Here is a 20,627-nt window from a genome sequence, read left to right on the forward strand (position 1 = left end):
CAGTTGCTTATTTTTTAAATGATTGGTGGGCTGGAGTCTGCGGGAGGAGTCCAAATCCAACATCTTCCAGTTCCGGCTTACACCTTTGCCACGCTGTCTGCAGACACTAAGAGCCCGGGCGCAAGAACGTTCCATCAGTGAGTTAGTTATACTTATAATAAAAATCAAAAAGACGATTTTGAATAAAAGCTTTCGAGAGTAATAAGGACTGAGCACTCTCCACGGCTTTTATTCTCCAACTGCTCTTTATCTGTTTTCGGAGCGGAGGGGAAGGTAATTTCGATTTCGTTAAGACGAGTGTGTGTATGTAAGTTGTATGCGTGGCCTTTCCTTTCTACCATGTGACCTTTGTGGTTAACTGCTCACCCTAAAATGTCGGAACGACTTGTTCCTACGTTTGAGGGTGAGCACAGGTTGTAGCGTGAGCTGAGCTCTCTCACTGCTGTCATCCGTCAACCAAACTGGTGTCTTTTGGGGGCCCAATTCAATCTCGGGCCACTTGCATTTCTGTCACCACACGAGGCACAGTTAGGGTCCGGGACCTCTGCAGCCATTTGAGATAGACCGGGCCGCGCTTGTCAGTGCCGACCAGACTGTCACACTGCTAACTACTTTTAACTCCGCAGTACTCATTGCATCGACCTCGGCTGGAGGAAAGGCGGATTGGTCCTTCCTGTCAGTGTTTGAACATGTGACCATAGGCTGCTCATATTTCAGCAGTAAGAGCTGCCTTCTCAGCTTGAATACAGCAATGAGTATCGGGAGAGGTAGAAAATGTTGTCATTTTGAAATAAAATCCACTACAAAGAGTGACTGGTTGACTGACTGTTCATCAGTTGACTGACTGTTCATCAGTTTTGATTATGTTCTACCAGCCTGCAATAATCACTGGCAATCGTGTCCAGGTGCATCATAATCATAACTATGTATCTACTGCAGCTGACACAACTACTTCTTGGGTCCTCTCCCAATGAAGCACAGCCATCCATTAACAATTTCTCTCACTGAATTAGACATATTTCTATGATTCTGTGTATCAAAAAGTAGACTTTTGTGATGCTTCTGTCACTGAAACAGAAGCACTCTGTGAAATATCCTGAATTGATAGAAAAACAATTCTGGAAATAATCTTCAAATAAGCCAAAACCATTTTGGGAACCCTAAAAAAACACTTCACAGAGTCTTTCTTCTACTGAATTCCCACCATTGCTGTACTTAGTCCTATTAAACCACAACCACCCCTTAAGTTTCTGCATGCAGTAATCAAACTATTACTGGGAACCTCTCCCACTAAAGTATAACTGTGTCTGGGAAATGTTGCCTCCTTTAACCTCGTACTACCAACCACCTGTCTTCCACTTACCATAGCCTCCACACTCTCCCTTCTCACCTTTTTGGCCAAGAGGTCCGTGGTCTCCTTTTGGGCCTGGTGACCCGATTTCACCTTTTGAGCCTGTTGGCCCTTCTGGTCCTGTTTCTCCAGTTGAGCCTTTAGGCCCCACTGCACCTGCTGGCCCTAGTGGTCCTGGTTCACCTTTTGGGCCTGCTGTGCCCTTGGCTATCACTGAGCCTTTGGGGCCTGCTGCTCCCATTGGTCCTGGAGATCCAGGTAAACCTTTCGGACCCACTGGCCCAGTTTCTCTGCGTGGTCTTTCTTCTCCCTTTGGTCCTGCTACTCCAGGTGGCCCCATCGGTCCGGTTGGTCCTGGTGGGCCCATAGAGCCCATTGGACCCATTGGCCCTGTTGACCCAGGAGTGCCATTAGGCCCTTCTCGTCCTGTTGGTCCTGGTGGCCCTGCTGGTCCTGGTGGCCCTGGTAGTCCAGGTGGATCTGCTGGTCCAGGTAGACCTTGGTTTCTAGTTGAACCTTTTTGCCCCACTGCTCCTGTGGCCCCTTCTGGCCCTAGTGGGCCAATTGATCTTTTTGGTCTCATTGGCCCAATTGGTCCTTCTGGACCAGCTACGCCTTTTGGCCCTACTGGTCCCATTGGTCCTGTTTGTCCCACTTGTCCTTCTGGACCTTTTGGACCAATCGATCCTTTTGGCCCAATCATGCCTTGTTCTCCTATGGGGCCTGTCGGTCCGGGTGGGCCAGCTGGTCCTGTTGATCCCGTCACACGTGGGGGGCCATCCAGGCCCCTCAATCCTTGCAATCCTAGAATTAAAACAGAAAAACAAAATAGTTATATACATTACCTTGTCACTCATCTAAAAGTATTTTCCTACTGGAATAATGACTTTTTCAAATAGGTAATGCATTTGGTGGAGTAACCAATTAGCGATATGTGCTTAGTTTAACACTTCACAATGACCACTAGAAAGCTAGCATCTTTAACGTATGCCTTTCTCTTTTTTAATTGGAATAAAAAGGGCTCTCAACCTCTACTGTCTTCTAGTTTCAGAAAACTGCTCAGCAGCCCCAAGTAGACCAGACCCATCGCTACTCAGTGTGCAGCTATACTGCGTGGTGCTGTCCTAGGACTAGCGCCTCATCGCTACTAGTTCCACATGCAGTGTGAATCAACACAAGTAATCCATCAGAGGAAATGCAATGAGTGTAGGTAGCCTCTATTCCAACAATGACACCTAGCACCTTCCTATAACAAAACCAAATGTACAGTGGACAATATTGGTAGTAGTGCAAGAAATACAAATTGGACACCCTTCCCTTGTAAATCACATGCTTATTTAGCTATAGTGATTGATCTTGTTCTGTTTCTTCATATTTGAAATTAAGAGGCCAAAAAGACATGTATGGCTATAAACTTATGCCACAGCTGAAAATGAAGCTATTACTTAGAGTCAGGTATCTGCCAAAGGATGCCTAGCAGGAATAAATGCATTTTATACTCAGGGGCGGCTGGTGCTCAGGGGCGAGATGGGCATCACCCTGCCACCCTGGGGGCTTAAAAAAATTCAAGATGGAACACCAAGCAGCTGACAATAAATTGTGCTGGCTGCTCGGTGAATAAACATGTGTAAATCTGGGCTTTGAGGGGGTGGGGGAGGATGGCCCTTGGCTCTGCTGCGCATGCTTTTCTGGATGGGCGAAGATTTCTTCGACCTTCAGCCAGAAAGCATGGCAGTGATGACACACAGGTGGGCGCAGTCTATTTTTCACTGCCAAAATAGGGTTTGATTTTGGGCATTATTCACACGGCCCAGGGGGAAGTCATAAGCCCTCCATGTATTTCAATGGCCGGTGGCAGGGCAGTCCGGTTAAAAAATGTAGACTTGGGGAAGTGTCAGTCACTTCTGTCTCTTCCAGTTGCTTATTTTTTAAATGATTGGTGGGCTGGAGTCTGCGGGAGGAGTCCAAATCCAACATCTTCCAGTTCCGGCTTACACCTTTGCCACGCTGTCTGCAGACACTAAGAGCCCGGGCGCAAGAACGTTCCATCAGTGAGTTAGTTATACTTATAATAAAAATCAAAAAGACGATTTTGAATAAAAGCTTTCGAGAGTAATAAGGACTGAGCACTCTCCACGGCTTTTATTCTCCAACTGCTCTTTATCTGTTTTCGGAGCGGAGGGGAAGGTAATTTCGATTTCGTTAAGACGAGTGTGTGTATGTAAGTTGTATGCGTGGCCTTTCCTTTCTACCATGTGACCTTTGTGGTTAACTGCTCACCCTAAAATGTCGGAACGACTTGTTCCAACATTTGAGGGTGAGCACAGGTTGTAGCGTGAGCTGAGCTCTCTCACTGCTGTCATCCGTCAACCAAACTGGTGTCTTTTGGGGGCCCAATTCAATCTCGGGCCACTTGCATTTCTGTCACCACACGAGGCACAGTGAGGGTCCGGGACCTCTGCAGCCATTTGAGATAGACCGGGCCGCGCTTGTCAGTGCCGACCAGACTGTCACACTGCTAACTACTTTTAACTCCACAATACTCATTGCATCGACCTCGGCTGGAGGAAAGGCGGATTGGTCCTTCCTGTCAGTGTTTGAACATGTGACCATAGGCTGCTCATATTTCAGCAGTAAGAGCTGCCTTCTCAGCTTGAATACAGCAATGAGTATCGGGAGAGGTAGAAAATGTTGTCATTTTGAAATAAAATCCACTACAAAGAGTGACTGGTTGACTGACTGTTCATCAGTTGACTGACTGTTCATCAGTTTTGATTATGTTCTACCAGCCTGCAATAATCACTGGCAATCGTGTCCAGGTGCATCATAATCATAACTATGTATCTACTGCAGCTGACACAACTACTTCTTGGGTCCTCTCCCAATGAAGCACAGCCATCCATTAACAATTTCTCTCACTGAATTAGACATATTTCTATGATTCTGTGTATCAAAAAGTAGACTTTTGTGATGCTTCTGTCACTGAAACAGAAGCACTCTGTGAAATATCCTGAATTGATAGAAAAACAATTCTGGAAATAATCTTCAAATAAGCCAAAACCATTTTGGGAACCCTAAAAAAACACTTCACAGAGTCTTTCTTCTACTGAATTCCCACCATTGCTGTACTTAGTCCTATTAAACCACAACCACCCCGTAAGTTTCTGCATGCAGGAATCAAACTATTACTGGGAACCTCTCCCACTAAAGTATAACTGTGTCTGGGAAATGTTGCCTCCTTTAACCTCGTACTACCAACCACCTGCCTTCCACTTACCATAGCCTCCACACTCTCCCTTCTCACCTTTTTGGCCAAGAGGTCCGTGGTCTCCTTTTGGGCCTGGTGACCCGATTTCACCTTTTGAGCCTGTTGGCCCTTCTGGTCCTGTTTCTCCAGTTGAGCCTTTAGGCCCCACTGCACCTGCTGGCCCTAGTGGTCCTGGTTCACCTTTTGGGCCTGCTGTGCCCTTGGCTATCACTGAGCCTTTGGGGCCTGCTGCTCCCATTGGTCCTGGAGATCCAGGTAAACCTTTCGGACCCACTGGCCCAGTTTCTCTGCGTGGTCTTTCTTCTCCCTTTGGTCCTGCTACTCCAGGTGGCCCCATCGGTCCGGTTGGTCCTGGTGGGCCCATAGAGCCCATTGGACCCATTGGCCCTGTTGACCCAGGAGTGCCATTAGGCCCTTCTGGTCCTGTTGGTCCTGGTGGCCCTGCTGGTCCTGGTGGCCCTGGTAGTCCAGGTGGATCTGCTGGTCCAGGTAGACCTTGGTTTCTAGTTGAACCTTTTTGCCCCACTGCTCCTGTGGCCCCTTCTGGCCCTAGTGGGCCAATTGATCTTTTTGGTCTCATTGGCCCAATTGGTCCTTCTGGACCAGCTACGCCTTTTGGCCCTACTGGTCCCATTGGTCCTGTTTGTCCCACTTGTCCTTCTGGACCTTTTGGACCAATCGATCCTTTTGGCCCAATCATGCCTTGTTCTCCTTTGGGGCCTGTCGGTCCGGGTGGGCCAGCTGGTCCTGTTGATCCCGTCACACGTGGGGGGCCATCCAGGCCCCTCAATCCTTGCAATCCTAGAATTAAAACAGAAAAACAAAATAGTTATATACATTACCTTGTCACTCATCTAAAAGTATTTTCCTACTGGAATAATGACTTTTTCAAATAGGTAATGCATTTAGTGGAGTAACTAATTAGCGATATGTGCTTAGTTTAACACTTCACAATGACCACTAGAAAGCTAGCATCTTTAACGTATGCCTTTCTCTTTTTTAATTGGAATAAAAAGGGCTCTCAACCTCTACTGTCTTCTAGTTTCAGAAAACTGCTCAGCAGCCCCAAGTAGACCAGACCCATCGCTACTCAGTGTGCAGCTATACTGTGTGGTGCTGTCCTAGGACTAGCAACACAAGTAATCGTCATAGGAAATGTAATGAGTGTAGGTAGCCTCTATTCCAACAATGACACCTAGCACCTTCCTATCACAAAACCAAATGTACAGTGGACAATATAGGTAGTAGTGCAAGAAATACAAATTGGACACCCTTCCCTTGTAAATCACATGCTTATTTCGCTATAGTGATTGATCTTGTTCTGTTTCTTCATATTTGAAATTAAGAGGCCAAAAAGACATGTATGGCTATAAACTTATGCCACAGCTGAAAATGAAGCTATTACTTAGAGTCAGGTATCTGCCAAAGGATGCCTAGCAGGAATAAATGCATTTTATACTCAGGGGCGGCTGGTGCTCAGGGGCGAGATGGGCATCACCCTGCCACCCTGGGGGCTTAAAAAATTCAAGATGGAACACCAAGCAGCTGACAATAAATTGTGCTGGCTGCTCGGTGAATAAACATGTGTAAATCTGGGCTTTGAGGGGGTGGGGGAGGATGGCCCTTGGCTCTGCTGCGCATGCTTTTCTGGATGGGCGAAGATTTCTTCGACCTTCAGCCAGAAAGCATGGCAGTGATGACACACAGGTGGGCGCAGTCTATTTTTCACTGCCAAAATAGGGTTTGATTTTGGGCATTATTCACACGGCCCAGGGGGAAGTCATAAGCCCTCCATGTATTTCAATGGCCGGTGGCAGGGCAGTCCGGTTAAAAAATGTAGACTTGGGGAAGTGTCAGTCACTTCTGTCTCTTCCAGTTGCTTATTTTTTAAATGATTGGTGGGCTGGAGTCTGCGGGAGGAGTCAAAATCCAACATCTTCCAGTTCCGGCTTTCACCTTTGCCACGCTGTCTGCAGACACTAAGAGCCCGGGCGCAAGAACGTTCCGTCAGTGAGTTAGTTATACTTATAATAAAAATCAAAATGACGATTTTGAATAAAAGCTTTCGAGAGTAATAATGACTGAGCACTCTCCACGGCTTTTATTCTCCAACTGCTCTTTATCTGTTTTCGGAGCGGAGGGGAAGGTAATTTCGATTTCGTTAAGACGAGTGTGTGTATGTAAGTTGTATGCGTGGCCTTTCGTTTCTACCCTGTGACCTTTGTGGTTAACTGCTCACCCTCAAATGTCGGAACGACTCGTTCCAACATTTGAGGGTGTGCACAGGTTGTAGCGTGAGCTGAGCTCTCTCACTGCTGTCATCCGTCAACCAAACTGGTGTCTTTTGGGGGCCCAATTCAATCCCGGGCCACTTGCATTTCTGTCACCACACGAGGCACAGTGAGGGTCCGGGACCTCTGCAGCCATTTGAGATAGACCGGGCCGCGCTTTTCAGTGCCGACCAGACTGTCACACTGCTAACTACTTTTAACTCCGCAGTACTCATTGCATCGACCTCGGCTGGAGGAAAGGCGGATTGGTCCTTCCTGTCAGTGTTTGAACCTGTGACCATAGGCTGCTCATATTTCAGCAGTAAGAGCTGCCTTCTCAGCTGAATACAGCAATGAGTATTGGGAGAGGTAGAAAATGTTGTCATTTTGAAATAAAATCCACTACAAAGAGTGACTGGTTGACTGACTGTTGAAGGTGTTTTATCAGGCTTATTTATTTCTTGCTGCATTGTAGCCGAGCTCACATTTTAAGTATGCTTGTAGTATGGAGCGAGGAAGAAAACAAGCAGTGACAAGTATTCAGATTGTCAGAAGATCCTCTTATGCAGAATTGTGTGGGCTACATGCAGCTATTCATGTCACTTTGAGAGCAGCGGATGGCCCCACACTGCAATGATTTCCATGCAGGATGAAGTATAGAAAGTAGAGGTGGTTGTACAGCTGAGCTAAGTAGATTGTGAAAGGGGGTGTTGGTGGGATAGAATAAGACAAAAGAGAGGGTAGCTAAAAGGCAAAAGAGGCAGTGAATGTGTGTGGGAGATAGAGGGTAGGAGGTGGAAAAAACTAAGAGAATTGGGGATATGGGAGGGGGGTGCCGAGACTGAGAGTAAGAGTAGCAGGGGATGTGGTTTAGTGACTCAGTGGCAGACTCTGGATTTAAGAGACCTCGACTATAATGCTGATTTTCTCTTTTAACTTCACCCTTTCTTCTCACCTTCCACCCCTCCAATGTTCCCCCAGACTAAGCTGCCTGTGTTTCTAAAACTGCCAGCAGTTACAGAGATGAGGGTGAGTTCGAAGGAGGAACCGAGCAGGGTGAGAAATGGAGAAAGGAGAGGAGATGTGGCGTGGTGGCTCAGTTGCAGACTATGGAATCACCAGCTATAAAAGACCCCGGATTTCACTCTTAACCAGATTGTGTAATACTAGCTCTTAAGGGTGGCACCACCGACCCGCGTCCCACTCATTGAGACCATGTTTACATGTATGAAGATAAAACCTACAGTTTAAAGGCTGCTTTCACTTATTTTCATAAGGTATGACTTGGGCTCTCCATTCAGAGTGATAGCTTTATATCTTCTCCACTGGTGAACATTCACTGCCAAAGACTTTTGTATGTACCAGGTGACCAGAGTATCCACCTGTACATCCAGTCAGGCGTACCTTATTCATGAACAATCCAGTAATCTTGGCACAGCCATGCTTCATTCCCTTTCATTCAATTTGGAATCCTGGAGGTCTGCCCTCTTCTGTTAGCTATGCCTTTTCCACCTGTCAGCCTGACCAAATACCTGCAAGAGATGACATAGGCAGTGGTCCTGCCTGGCCTGTAAGCTAGCATGCTGGAGCTGATAACAGTGGTACCGGTAATGCTGCTGAGAGAGATGACCACGGGGGTGTTACTGGAAGTGATGGTGTTGGCAGCGACAGTAGTAGAAGGGAAGCGTGCACTGCTGGCAGTGGTACATCTGAGAGAGAGCATAAGGGTAGTGGTAAAGGCACTTACGTTTTTGGCAGCGATAGTAATAGCACAGGTTTGTGCATGCTGGTACTAGTGGCAGTCGCACTGCTGAGAAAGATGGCAAGCGCAGCGGTACTGCCAGTGAAGCTTGCATGCTGGAAGCAAGAGTAGTGACAGCGATGCTGCTGGCAGTGATGGGGATGACTCCGGTCCCAGTAATGACACTGACATCCATTGCAATATTGAAAACACATGTCATCACTATCCATGAATGTTATAGATGTAAACACATTTAGAACTTTGGAGGAATTGCTGTGCACTGTGTGTCAGTGACCTGGTCAAAGAGGGCATGAAACAGCTGAAACTGGACCATGTATTCAAAGCTGTTCCAAACAGGGGCCACCTAAATATGTTTGGCCCAGGGCCCCCAAAACCCTTAAGATGTCCCAGTTTGCCCACTCTTTAAAAAAGAATTCTCGCCGGAAAACCCCCCCGGAACCCCTCTTAGGTAGTTCAGGCTCGCTCACTTTGTTTGCTCACTGCGGTGCACTCCCACACAAATTTCATGCCCCACAACTTTCAAATGTCACCAGCCGCCACTGTTTATACTAGGTAGTTGTACATCACAACTTCATACAATTTCACAGTAGTAACCCCCCTGAAAAGGGTGGGGAATGAGAGCCTCAAGAAAAAGTTTTCCTTGAGGTTCTTATGAGGGTCCATCACTTGTCAGCTTTTGCACATCCACAAGCTCCTCTCTCACACTGTAAGCACTGGTAATGGAAGGATATTATCTCCCACAAAATACATATGCAAATCCGCTTCCAAAATAGGCAGTGGGAGTGGAGAGGAAGCGGTTTCTCTACAGGGCAAGTATTTATCCTATGTAAGAAAAATTGCAATTGCTTATTGGGCTGCCTTTCCACAATGCATATGTGTACACTGTGTTCAATTTAACTTTGGGGAAACAATGACTCACAAAAATGTCAAATGACATTACAGAAGTATAGCTTGGTTTTTATAGGTGGGACCTTAAGGATGAGCTGGCCTCCAAACACAATGTCTTTAACACAACAAAGCCACCCGAAATTGCTTTTTGCTTATCATATATCCCTCAAAATTCTACCTAAAACAATCTAGTACTGGGCATACACAAAAAAGTGACGAGAAGTCCACACACACCACATGCACATGACGGTACATGTGGTGATGGAGTACTAATTTCCCTTATCTCCACGCTGGTTTTTGATACCAAGAAATGTCACATTGGTTTTTAATCTTTAACGATCATGGGTCCGTTCTTAGGTAGACGTGCCTCTCTGATTTCAGGTGTAGGCCTGCTCTCCATCAAATTGTATTTTTTTGGAGAGAATGGGAAGTTGTATGATGAAGCATGACACCTAGTGGTGTGTGAGGACATCCAGTCACATTTCTGTGTACGTCCAGAAGTAGATTGTTTTAGGTAGAATTCTGAGGAATATATGGTAACCAAAAAACAATCTTGGTAACTTTGTTATATTAGAGAGAGAGTAAGCAAAAGTCTCCATCAGAAGTTGCCAGAAAACAAACACAAATAAAAAATCTTTTTGAATCTTTGTAAAACCTGTGATACAATTGCCAAATTAAATTACATACCTAGAACTAAAATATCACAATAGGAGAAAGACCACAAATGGCAATGATATGGCATCAGTTTGGAGTAAAGGCTAAATCTAAAGGAGTGCAGGACCAATGGTTAAGATACAAATGCAAAAGTCAATTCTACCCACTCAAAAAACCATATTGCATAACCAAAAACCACCTAATGTGTCAGTAGTCTCCAAGCGAATCCAATGCGGGTGATGTTTCAACATAAAAGATTGTAATGAAAATAATGTGTCAAAATCCCTTTGGAAGGGCATGTAGCAAGCAGAAGCTAATGGGCCCAACTGTGGAGATTGTGGCCTTTCACTCCTAATGTCACAGTGGGTACGGTGCGTTTCACACGCTTACAATGGTGATACGAGGCATACACATGCCAGGAATGGAGGGCTACGAGTCGCACAAAGATGTCCATCAAGTACTTGTCATTGCATACTTTCATGTGCAGGCCCTAGGTGTGTCAGCCAGTGATATTGCACAGGTCATCTCATCTAGTTGCACAATTGATGTGTGATGACCTGTGTACACATGTCATGTGTGATGGGGCACTATGTGGCACACATCACCTTGACACTTGCCACATGTGTGTCTGTAGTCCAACTGTGTCATGCACAGGAGCAGTGGGATGGCACAGTCATCACCACCCGCACCTGTCTCCTGATGCCAGGGACAGGGACACTTTATCAACTGACATGTCACGATCAGCGTGCCCCTATGTGACTATGTCAGGTGTGTGTCATGTGTTCCCATGAGCTTGCTGTTAGTGTTCCGTCAACTGCATCTGCTGTTGGTGCATCCAACATGGGTCTGTGTGGAGATGGGCATGGCACACATCTACGCACACCATGCCACATGTGGATTCCCACGGCTGTAGGGACTGTGTGCATCGGACATCATATTTTCCCAGGCATACATGTCTGCGTCGTCTCAATGGCTGTGTTTTTTTGTTGTCACGTGTACCCCTTCATCGCAATGTGTTTCATATGTACATAGGCGAACCAGTTTCTCCACAGGGAAATGGGTTTCCCTGTAGAGGAAAAAATATATACAAATGTGCAATTTCATAGTGGGCTGCCTTTCCAAATAAATAATTGTACCCTATATTTAATTCAGCAATTAGGAAACAATAGCCCATACAAATATCATGACATGTGTTACTGCTTTACAGACATACTACTGACAATGCTAAGATACAAGGGTTGAGATGTATAGTAGCAAAATGAACGTTGTTGTATCATTCAGTTTGACTGTACTCATGTAGGTCATAAACCATTTATTTTAATCCTAACAGTTGTAAATTTAGAGAATAGGACAATATGTGTTTTGTGACCTTGCCACATCCGGGGGCTGATTCCAATCCTGGAAAAAAGGCTGTACAAATCGTTGTACGGAGCGTTTTCTCCATACGACTCGTACTCGGTAAACTTTCCGTACAACCTAGGAAGTACGATTCGTACAGAAAGCCTATTTCCGTATGTTTCATACAAAAGACCGTACGGGTAAAAAAAACAACGATTCTGATCCGGAACAGCTTGTACGCGACGTCAGGACGTATTCAAGCAGCGGTTTCCGGCCCAGCAAGTACGATTCGTCCCTACGTCACTCCGCACGGCTCTTTTTTTTACGGGAGCCAAACACAGCCAGAAAAGCAGAGTCCTACGCGAACCGCTACGCAATGGAGCCCCGGTACGCAACGTACACGCCATGAACCCCATAGTACGTGTCATCCCGGTCCTCCTAGCCTACAACCTGGTGCACCAGACCCGGCGCACACACCACAGAAGGTGAGAACAACACCCTGGGGTCAGGGTGGGGGTGAGGGGCAGGAAACATACCCCATACCCAAATCCAAACCTATAATATGGAGCCCATACATTACCACCAGGGTCTGGTCACTTGGGGTGGCGTGTCCAGCAACCCCTGCGTACCGCAACAACGGAAGTGGACGTGTACGGTGCGTTGCACATGTACCCGTACAGCACCATTGGAATAGTGATACGGACCGTACACACGCGATGAATGCGGGAGTATGGTGCGTTTCACACGTACCCGTATGGCACCAGTAGAATAGTGATACGGACCGTACACACGCAATGAATGCAGGGGTATGGTGCGTTTCACACGTACCCGTACGGCACCAGTAGAATAGTGATACGGACCGTACACATGCAATGAATGCAGGGGTATGGTGCGTTTCACACGTACCTGTACGGCACAAGTAGAATAGTGATACGGACCGTACACACACAATGAATGCGTGGGTACGGTGCGTTTCACACGTTCGCCTACGGCACCAGTAGAATAGTGATACGGACCATACACATGCGATGAATGCGGGGGTACGGTGCGTTTCACATGTACCCGTACGGCACCGTTAGAATAGTGATACGGACCGTACACACGCGATGAATGCGGGGGTACGGTGCGTTTCACACGTACCCCTATGGCACCAGTAGAATAGTGATATGGACCGTACACACGCAATGAATGCGGGGGTACGTGCGTTTCACACGTACCCGTATGGCACCAGTAGAATAGTGATACGGACCGTACACACGCAATGAATGCGGGGGTACGGTGCATTTCACACGTACCCGTACGGCACCAGTAGAATAGTGATACGGACCATACACACGCGATGAATGCGGGGGTACGGTGCATTTCACACGTACCCGTACGGCACTAGTAGAATAGTGATACAGACCGTACACACGCAAAGAATGCGTGGGTATGGTGCTTTTCACACGTACCCGTACGGCACCAGTAGAATAGTGATACGGACCATACACACGCAATGAATGCGGGGGTACAGTGCGTTTCACACGTACCCCTACAGCACCAGTAGAATAGTGATACGGACCGTACACATGCAATGAATGCGGAGGTATGGTGCGTTTCACACGCTTACAATGGTGATACGAGGCGTACACACGCCAGGAATGGAGGGCTACGAGTCGCACAAAGATGTCCCTCAAGTACTTGTCATTGCATACTTTCATGTGCAGGCCCTAGGTGTGTCAGCCAGTGATATTGCACAGGTCATCTCATCTAGTTGCACAATTGATGTGTGATGACCTGTGTACACATGTCATGTGTGATGGGGCACTATGTGGCACACATCACCTTGACACTTGCCACATGTGTGTCTGTAGTCCAACTGTGTCATGCACAGGAGCAGTGGGATGGCACAGTCATCACCACCCGCACCTGTCTCCTGATGCCAGTGAAACTCTATCAACTGACATGTCACAATCAGCGTGCCCCTATGTGACTATGTCAGGTGTGTGTCATGTGTTCCCATGAGCTTGCTGTTAGTGTTCCGTCAACTGCATCTGCTGTTGGTGCATCCAACATGGGTCTGTGTGGAGATGGGCATGGCACACATCTACGCACACCATGCTACATGTGGATTCCCACGGCTGTAGGGTCTGTGTGCATCGGACATCATATTTTCCCAGGCATACATGTCTGCGTCGTCTCAATGGCTGTGTTTTTTTGTTGTCACGTGTACCCCTTCATTGCAATGTGTTTCATATGTACATTTGACATTCCATGTGACCTGTGTGTGTGCCTTGCAGTCAACTGTTTGAATGAGATGACATCCTTCCAATGCAGCTATGTGGATGTGTGTCACTCCGGTGATATCTCTGGCTGTTCACTCAGACTTGCCCCCAGCTCATTTCAGGGCATGTCATGTAGACTTGACAATCAACAGGTGTATCTGGCTTTTCATAGGAGTGCCAGCAAGCTGGCATATGTATCCTTGATGTATTGCACACACCAGACTCCATAGTTACCTGATGTTTAGTAGCAGTTTAGCATGTGCTATGTTCATTGACATTGATGTTGGCAGACTCTCAATCTTCACTATTCCTAACAATGTCCTGCAGGGCACCGCCTGTCCCAAGACCAATGCCAGACTTGGCTGCCAGGGAACATGCCTGCATCCGACGTTACAGATTCACTCGACAGTTGATTGAGGACTTGACCGACAAGCTGGCACCACAACTCCAACCGCGACACAGGTATCCTACTGCGCTGACCCCCAAGATGAAGGTGATGGCAGCCCTACATTTTTTTTGCCACAGGTACGTTTCAATTGACCATAGCTGATGTTGGTGGAATGTCACAGACAATGTTCAGCCGTGTCCTGCGTGATGTTTTGGCAGCCATGTTGGAGCACCTTGATGAATTCATCAAATTTACTACTCCTGAGGAGTTGACAGATGTCAAGGGTGATTTCCATGCCCTGGGAGGGATGCCCCATGTTATTGGGCCCATTGATGGGACACATGTGGCTTTGGTACCACCACAGGCACAGGAGCAAGCCTATCGCAACCGTAAACATTACCACTCAATAAATGCCCTTGTAGTGTGTCTTGCTAACATGCTGATTTCCCATGTCTGGGCACGTTTTCCAGGATCAGCACACGATGCCTACATCATGAAGCGTAGCAGGGTGCCACAAATGATGCTCCGGCTGCACAACGAACGAGCATGTCTTGTTGGTGGGTATACTCTGTTTGTCCTGTGTGTTGCGGTATCTTTGGCTCTTACGGCATCTCCTGACCTACTTATTTACATGATGTATCCATGTAGGGGACTCTGGATATCCCAACATGCCATGGCTAATGACACCTCTCCGCAACCCAATAACAGCTGCAGATCACCGGTACAGCAATGCACACGGGCAGACCAGACGAGTGATTGAGAGGACGTTTGGCCTCCTGAAGAGCCGATTCCGGTGCCTCGACAAGACAAGCGGGTCCCTCCCATATGCACCGGAGAAGGTGTGCAAAATCTTCATTGTGTGCTACATGCTGCACAACATGGCTATTGAGAAGGCAGTGCCACTCATCCTTGATCCTGATGAGCAGCAACATCCCCCCGTGGAGGATCCAGGGATTGGTCACGAGGCAAGTGATGAGGAGGAGGAGGATAATATCCAGAGTCAGCTCATACGCAACTTCTTCTCATAATGGTGAGTCACTGGGTATGAGTGTGCAAGCTTGTAGCATTGAGTGGCATACTGGCATGTGTTGCAATGTGTGTGTCCAGCTGACTGAATGCAAAGTTACTTTGATGTGTGTACTGATGTGTCACTCGAGTGATGATGTCATGCCACACAGTTTTGCGGAGAGACTTTCTTTGAAATTTGCATGTGTCCAACATTGTTCATGTTTCGTAACTGACCATGTGTGCGGCGAGATTTGTTTTAGGTGACTTCTTGTGTGTCTGTCTTTCCCAGGTTTTTGCGCCTGTTGTCTGCTCATGTCATCTTTGTCCTCCTGCTATTCCTCATGAGGATTGCAACGTGTGCTGAATCAGCGTTCCATGCACTGACATGTGGAAATGTCAGTTTGGGTAAGGATTGCAGCAAGGCTTTTTGGCGGTGGTACGGGTTGGGAATGTGTGGGGACTGCTTCTGTGCATGTTGTGGTACCATGCATACATGTCTTCTCACCATGGAGCATATAACATGTAGCATCACTCCCATGATATGATAGTCACCCTTCTTGACAGTCATCTGTAGTGGAGTGTGGAGTCTGATGAAGGCATCAATGTGCGTAAACCTGGCCTCTGAAACATTGCGGATGCTACGGGTGGACATAGTGTGGGACATCACAACAACAGGCTCTATGGTGAATTTCAGCCTCTCCCTGTGCAGCAGGATGTGTTTGGCTCATCCCCTTAACTTGTGTGCCAGTTCATTGGGATTTACAACACCTGTGTTGTGAAGGGGGGGTCCAGCGTATGTCCCACATGTTCTGTCAACTGACCTGTGAGTCTGTTCGTATGGATGCATTTCCCTTTGTGTGAGTTTGTGCAATAAAGGTGTTCAGCACAATCCAAAGTGCCTCATCTCTGTCCTTGCAGATCTCTTGCCAGTTTGCATGCGTCATCTATGGCATAATTGTCAAAGATTGAGCATATGAGTGTATGTGTACTTCGGCAACATGCATGCAGTTCTTCATGGCTAATAATCTCTATTGTGCATGAAGTACCTGGTTGTGTATGTATTTGTGCAGGTTGCTCCCCACAACGGGACGTCAACGCCTGCTGACGGTATGTCTCCTGTGCGCAGCTCCGCATTTTGTTGCCTGATCCTGTGGCCATCATTTTTGGTGATTCTTCATTTCTCGGAGTGACCCATGAGTAACCTGACACTACTTCCTTTACATACACCTGTTGCAGTGTGCCTTTCTGACCTCCTTGTCTTTGTGTGCTACTTTTGGCCTAGTTTCTCACCCCTTCCGCCTGCTGCCGCCTCACCTGTGGCACCGCCCCACCGAGTGCCCTGATTCTGCAACCCACACGCCTCCAAAATGCTCCTCCCTTCCCCCCTCCACCCATTCTTAATGCAGCCAGCAGCTTGTCTGTGCCACTGTTGCGCCAACGCCGCGCCAAAGGCAGGGCCGTCTGCGCCTGCAACGTGCACAGTGCATGACCCTCTGGTCCTTGCATGACCCACGTCACACAACAAGCTCATGCTGCAGCCACCCTCCAAGCAATGTCCACCAGACAAGCAACCGCCTGCTATCAGGCAAACCCCTAAGCGCACACACGACACCTTTGCATTCTGAGTGTGCAACTCCAACTGCCTACACAGTGCTGCCCCGCCTACCAGACCCTGTCAGAACAACCAGGTCATGTGCCTCCTACTCCACACCTGCTCCGTCCACCAGCACGCCATTGGACTCTGTTACCTCCTCAACACAACAGCCCCACACATCATGACAGTAACCTGGATAAAAGCATCCTCAGCACACAACTTCTTCATTGCCATCTCTGACGGATACAAGATCACCCGCAGGGATGGCACTCCCGGAGGATGAATTGCAAATTATTCACCAGTACACCCTCAGAGTCACAAATCCGGTTTTGCACCAACGCCCTGGCAACCCTTAGAGTAACACTCATCTACAGATCTCCAAGCCTACATCCACAATTCCGCAAAGCCATCAACACATACATCTGCACGCATGCCCTCACCTCCACAGGCTACATGTGGCTGGGGGCCAGTAACTTCTCGCTGGAGGAGAACCACATCACCATCCATCATTAGTCCATCAACATTTGCATCCACGTCTCCGACAAGCAACACACTGCCCCACACCCCGCTACCGATCCCCCAAAGATGCTTGATGTGAGTCACCACAGACAAGCTGTGTGGGACGCTCGAACCTACACCCCCGCCACACCCTGCAACCTCACACACTGGATCAGCAACTGATCCAACAATCTTGCCACATTGACAGACTTTCCTGTGAAGCACAACAACAGTTAAGCCACCTGGGACAAGGCAGACCTACTGGACTCGTACAGATCTAGCCAGACTCTTGTGCAAACCTTGCAACACAAAGAACCATCAGTTACCTTACAGCCCTGGAAAACGCCACACACAGCCATCACCATATCATCAGCAAGGACAAGTTGATATCCTTCAGATAGGGCAGAGGCACCAAAACACAGGACATAAAGGAGCTCATCTGTATTGTGAGTGAACTGACAGCAGCTCTCCATCCAAAAGACACCCCACCCTTGCAAGGCAGATCAAATCCCTTGCAACGTTCTACCACTGCAAGCTCATGGACATACACGACAGCCTTGGCAAACAGAGGCAGACAACACTATTATCCACGGGACAAACCCCGCTCAGTTTCTGGACTCCAGTCAGCATCAAATACACCACCTGGCTCATGTGCACCATCCACTCTGGCTCTCCCACACAACATCTCAACGATATCATTCCCCATACTTGAAGCCCACGTCCAGCACGTCATGAATGTCTCCTTTGAGTTTGCCACATGGGAGCTGGAGGCATGCAGAGACCCAGGCCCTTCTTAAACATCGGACGGCAGTACCGCAGGATCTCCTGGAACATCACCCTGCTTCCCTACCCAGCAGATGTCATCAGGAAGACACTCAACGAGCAATTGACAAACTTCCTCCACGCAAACAGCTCCAGGCAACCGGCACCAGACCATCTTCAACAGTAATCACACCACTGCAACCGTCATAATTGCCTCCACCAACGACAACTTTGCCCTGCTCAACAATGGTGAGACCAATCCCCTTGACCTCTCAACGGCATTCTACACCATGTGCTACCACACTGTCAGCTCACACATCTCCAACACTGGTATCCAGAGGAGGGCCCAGGATGAAATCACCAAGTAGCTCACCAGCAATGCCCAGGGAGTCGGCCTCCACCCTTCAGCATGTGGTACACTGGGGTCATCTGGCCCATGCCCCAGGGCTCATCTCTCAGTGTGACGATCTTCAATGTCTCCATGACCCCCCTCTCCACCTTCACATGCGCACACATCCTCATCATCATCTTGTATGCCATTGACACCCAGCTGCTCCTCACCAAAGACCCAGCCATTGCCAGATCCAACCTTCAAGAAGGCATGAGATCCGTTGACGAATGGCTGAACATCACCCACCTGAGGCTGAACTTGGACAGGACTGAGGTCATCATCTGAGGATTGTCCCCTTACGGCTGGGTCAACTCCTTGTGTCCCACCGGCCTGGGCACCGCACCAGCACCCAGTGGCCACGCAAGCAAGCTGGTGTTCATCATGGACTCATCGCTCACAATTACCATGCAACTCAACACCATCTGTACCTCATGCTGCAACAACCTCCGCATGTTGCAGATGATCCACAGATAGATCCACTCCAAGGCAAGACAGACCGTCCCCCAGGTCCACGACTCCAGCCGTGTCAACTACAGCAACGCCCTCTATGGAGGAACAACAGCAAAACTGCAGGAGAACTTGTCCACATCCAGGGTGCATCCGCACACCTCATCTTCAACATCCCCCGCCCCAGCTACATCACCGTCCACCTGAGACAGCTACAATGGCTCCCTGTCTACTGCAGGGTCACCTTCAGACTCCTCACCCACACTCAGGAGGCAGTCCACAACCCCAGACCCAAAAACGACCTTGGACGTCTGTCATCCAACACCCCGTTGGCCCAACTCCGTGCAGACAACCTTGCCCTGGCCACCATTCATCACATCCACAGAACAACTGCATGCAGGAGATAGTTCTCCCACCTCGCCAAACAGACCTGGGACTCCCTCCCCGGGCACCTCCACATGACCCATGACCTCTACGCCTTCATGATACTCTTCCAAATTGGTCTGTCCGAGCAGTATTGCCAGCCCCCCCTCAGCAGCTTGAGGCCATCACGGGTGAGTATTGGGCTCCATGTCTGTATTTGATGATACATTGTGACCCATGTGTGTCCTCGACCGGACTCAGATCCCAGAGTATGGATGGCTGGAGTTAGTTCCACACTCAGGCATACTTTGACATATCCCCACACGTATGTTGTGGACTCATGCGAAATTACTGCAACATCAAATTATTATTATTTTTTTAAATTATAGGTCTGGGGCGTGATTTGTGCAAGAAAAAGGTGCAATACAGGGACCATAGAATTCAACGTTCCCAGGGGGAGATGGGATCCTTGGCATTTGAAAGCAGCAGAGTCCAGACCACAGTGTTTGGCATCATTGGTCAGACTGTCACCAGCAAGTCCATGTGGCAGAGAATGTCAGTCAATGAGGTGATGCTGTTGCACATGAAGGCCAAGTGCTAGGCCAGGTGACCTAGGAGATGTGGATGGGCTGCTGCCTCTCACGGTCTTTTCCGTGGACGACTAACCTTAATCAGGGGACTCTCAGATGCAGGCCTTGACGATGCTTGGGATGCTCCGTCGGACAAATCCACCTCCTCCTCCATCCCTGTGGCTGGTGGTGGTCTTCGCCTGGTGGCACAGGGAGGGTTGCCCATGTTGTCTGCGATCCGACAGAGTGAATGACTTATGTCCCTTTGCACCACCAGGAGCTCAGCCAGTCTTGCCTCCATCCGTCCTTGGTGTTCTTGTTGACTGGCGTGTTGCTCGGCCTGCTGGTTCTTCATCTCTGTGATGGTCCCCTTTATCTCTGTGAGTGTCCCAACTACCTGGCTGATCTCCCTGGTGTCACGCCAGTATGCCTCTATGATGTTGTGTATGTGTGACATACCGGTCTCTTCAGCTGGCTGGTCAGGTTCTTGCCTCCACCTGCCTCCACTCCCACAACCCCTGCCCACATGAGCCTGGCCTGCCGTTGTGGGCGCATCGGGTCTACGGGACTCCTGAGGGATGGCAGTGGTGGTGTTGTCTGCCTCCTCGTGGTTGCCCGGCGAACCTTGTCCCTCTTGGTCAGACTGGCTCAGTTGTTCACTGCGGGCAGGGCTCCTTGGTGTCTCCTGGGATGTGGCAGGAATGGGGGTGGTGGTTGGCACAGATGTTCCTGAACCAGGTGCTGCAGGGGCTTGGACAGCAGAGGGTCCAGGTCGGTCAGGGTCATCCGCGGAGTGTTGAGAGGCGTCGCTG

The 20,627-nt window shown here is 48.5% G+C and overlaps 1 protein-coding gene across 1 annotated transcript in view; it reads right to left on the bottom strand.

Annotated features, from left to right (window-relative positions):
* The window catches only part of LOC146867374 (uncharacterized), a 196,720-nt gene that overhangs the window by 121,214 nt on the left and 54,879 nt on the right, over positions 1–20,627 (bottom strand). Inside the window, exons 3-4 of the mRNA XM_085604594.1 lie at positions 4,656–5,420; positions 1,391–2,155 (exon numbers count right to left, since the gene is read on the bottom strand). Coding sequence (XP_085460720.1) covers positions 1,391–2,155; positions 4,656–5,420 — 1,530 coding nt within the window. The remainder of the gene's footprint in view (positions 1–1,390; positions 2,156–4,655; positions 5,421–20,627) is intronic.

The sequence above is a fragment of the Triturus cristatus genome, chromosome 1_2, assembly GCF_964204655.1.
Source record: "Triturus cristatus chromosome 1_2, aTriCri1.1, whole genome shotgun sequence".
Lineage (NCBI taxonomy): Eukaryota > Metazoa > Chordata > Amphibia > Caudata > Salamandridae > Triturus > Triturus cristatus.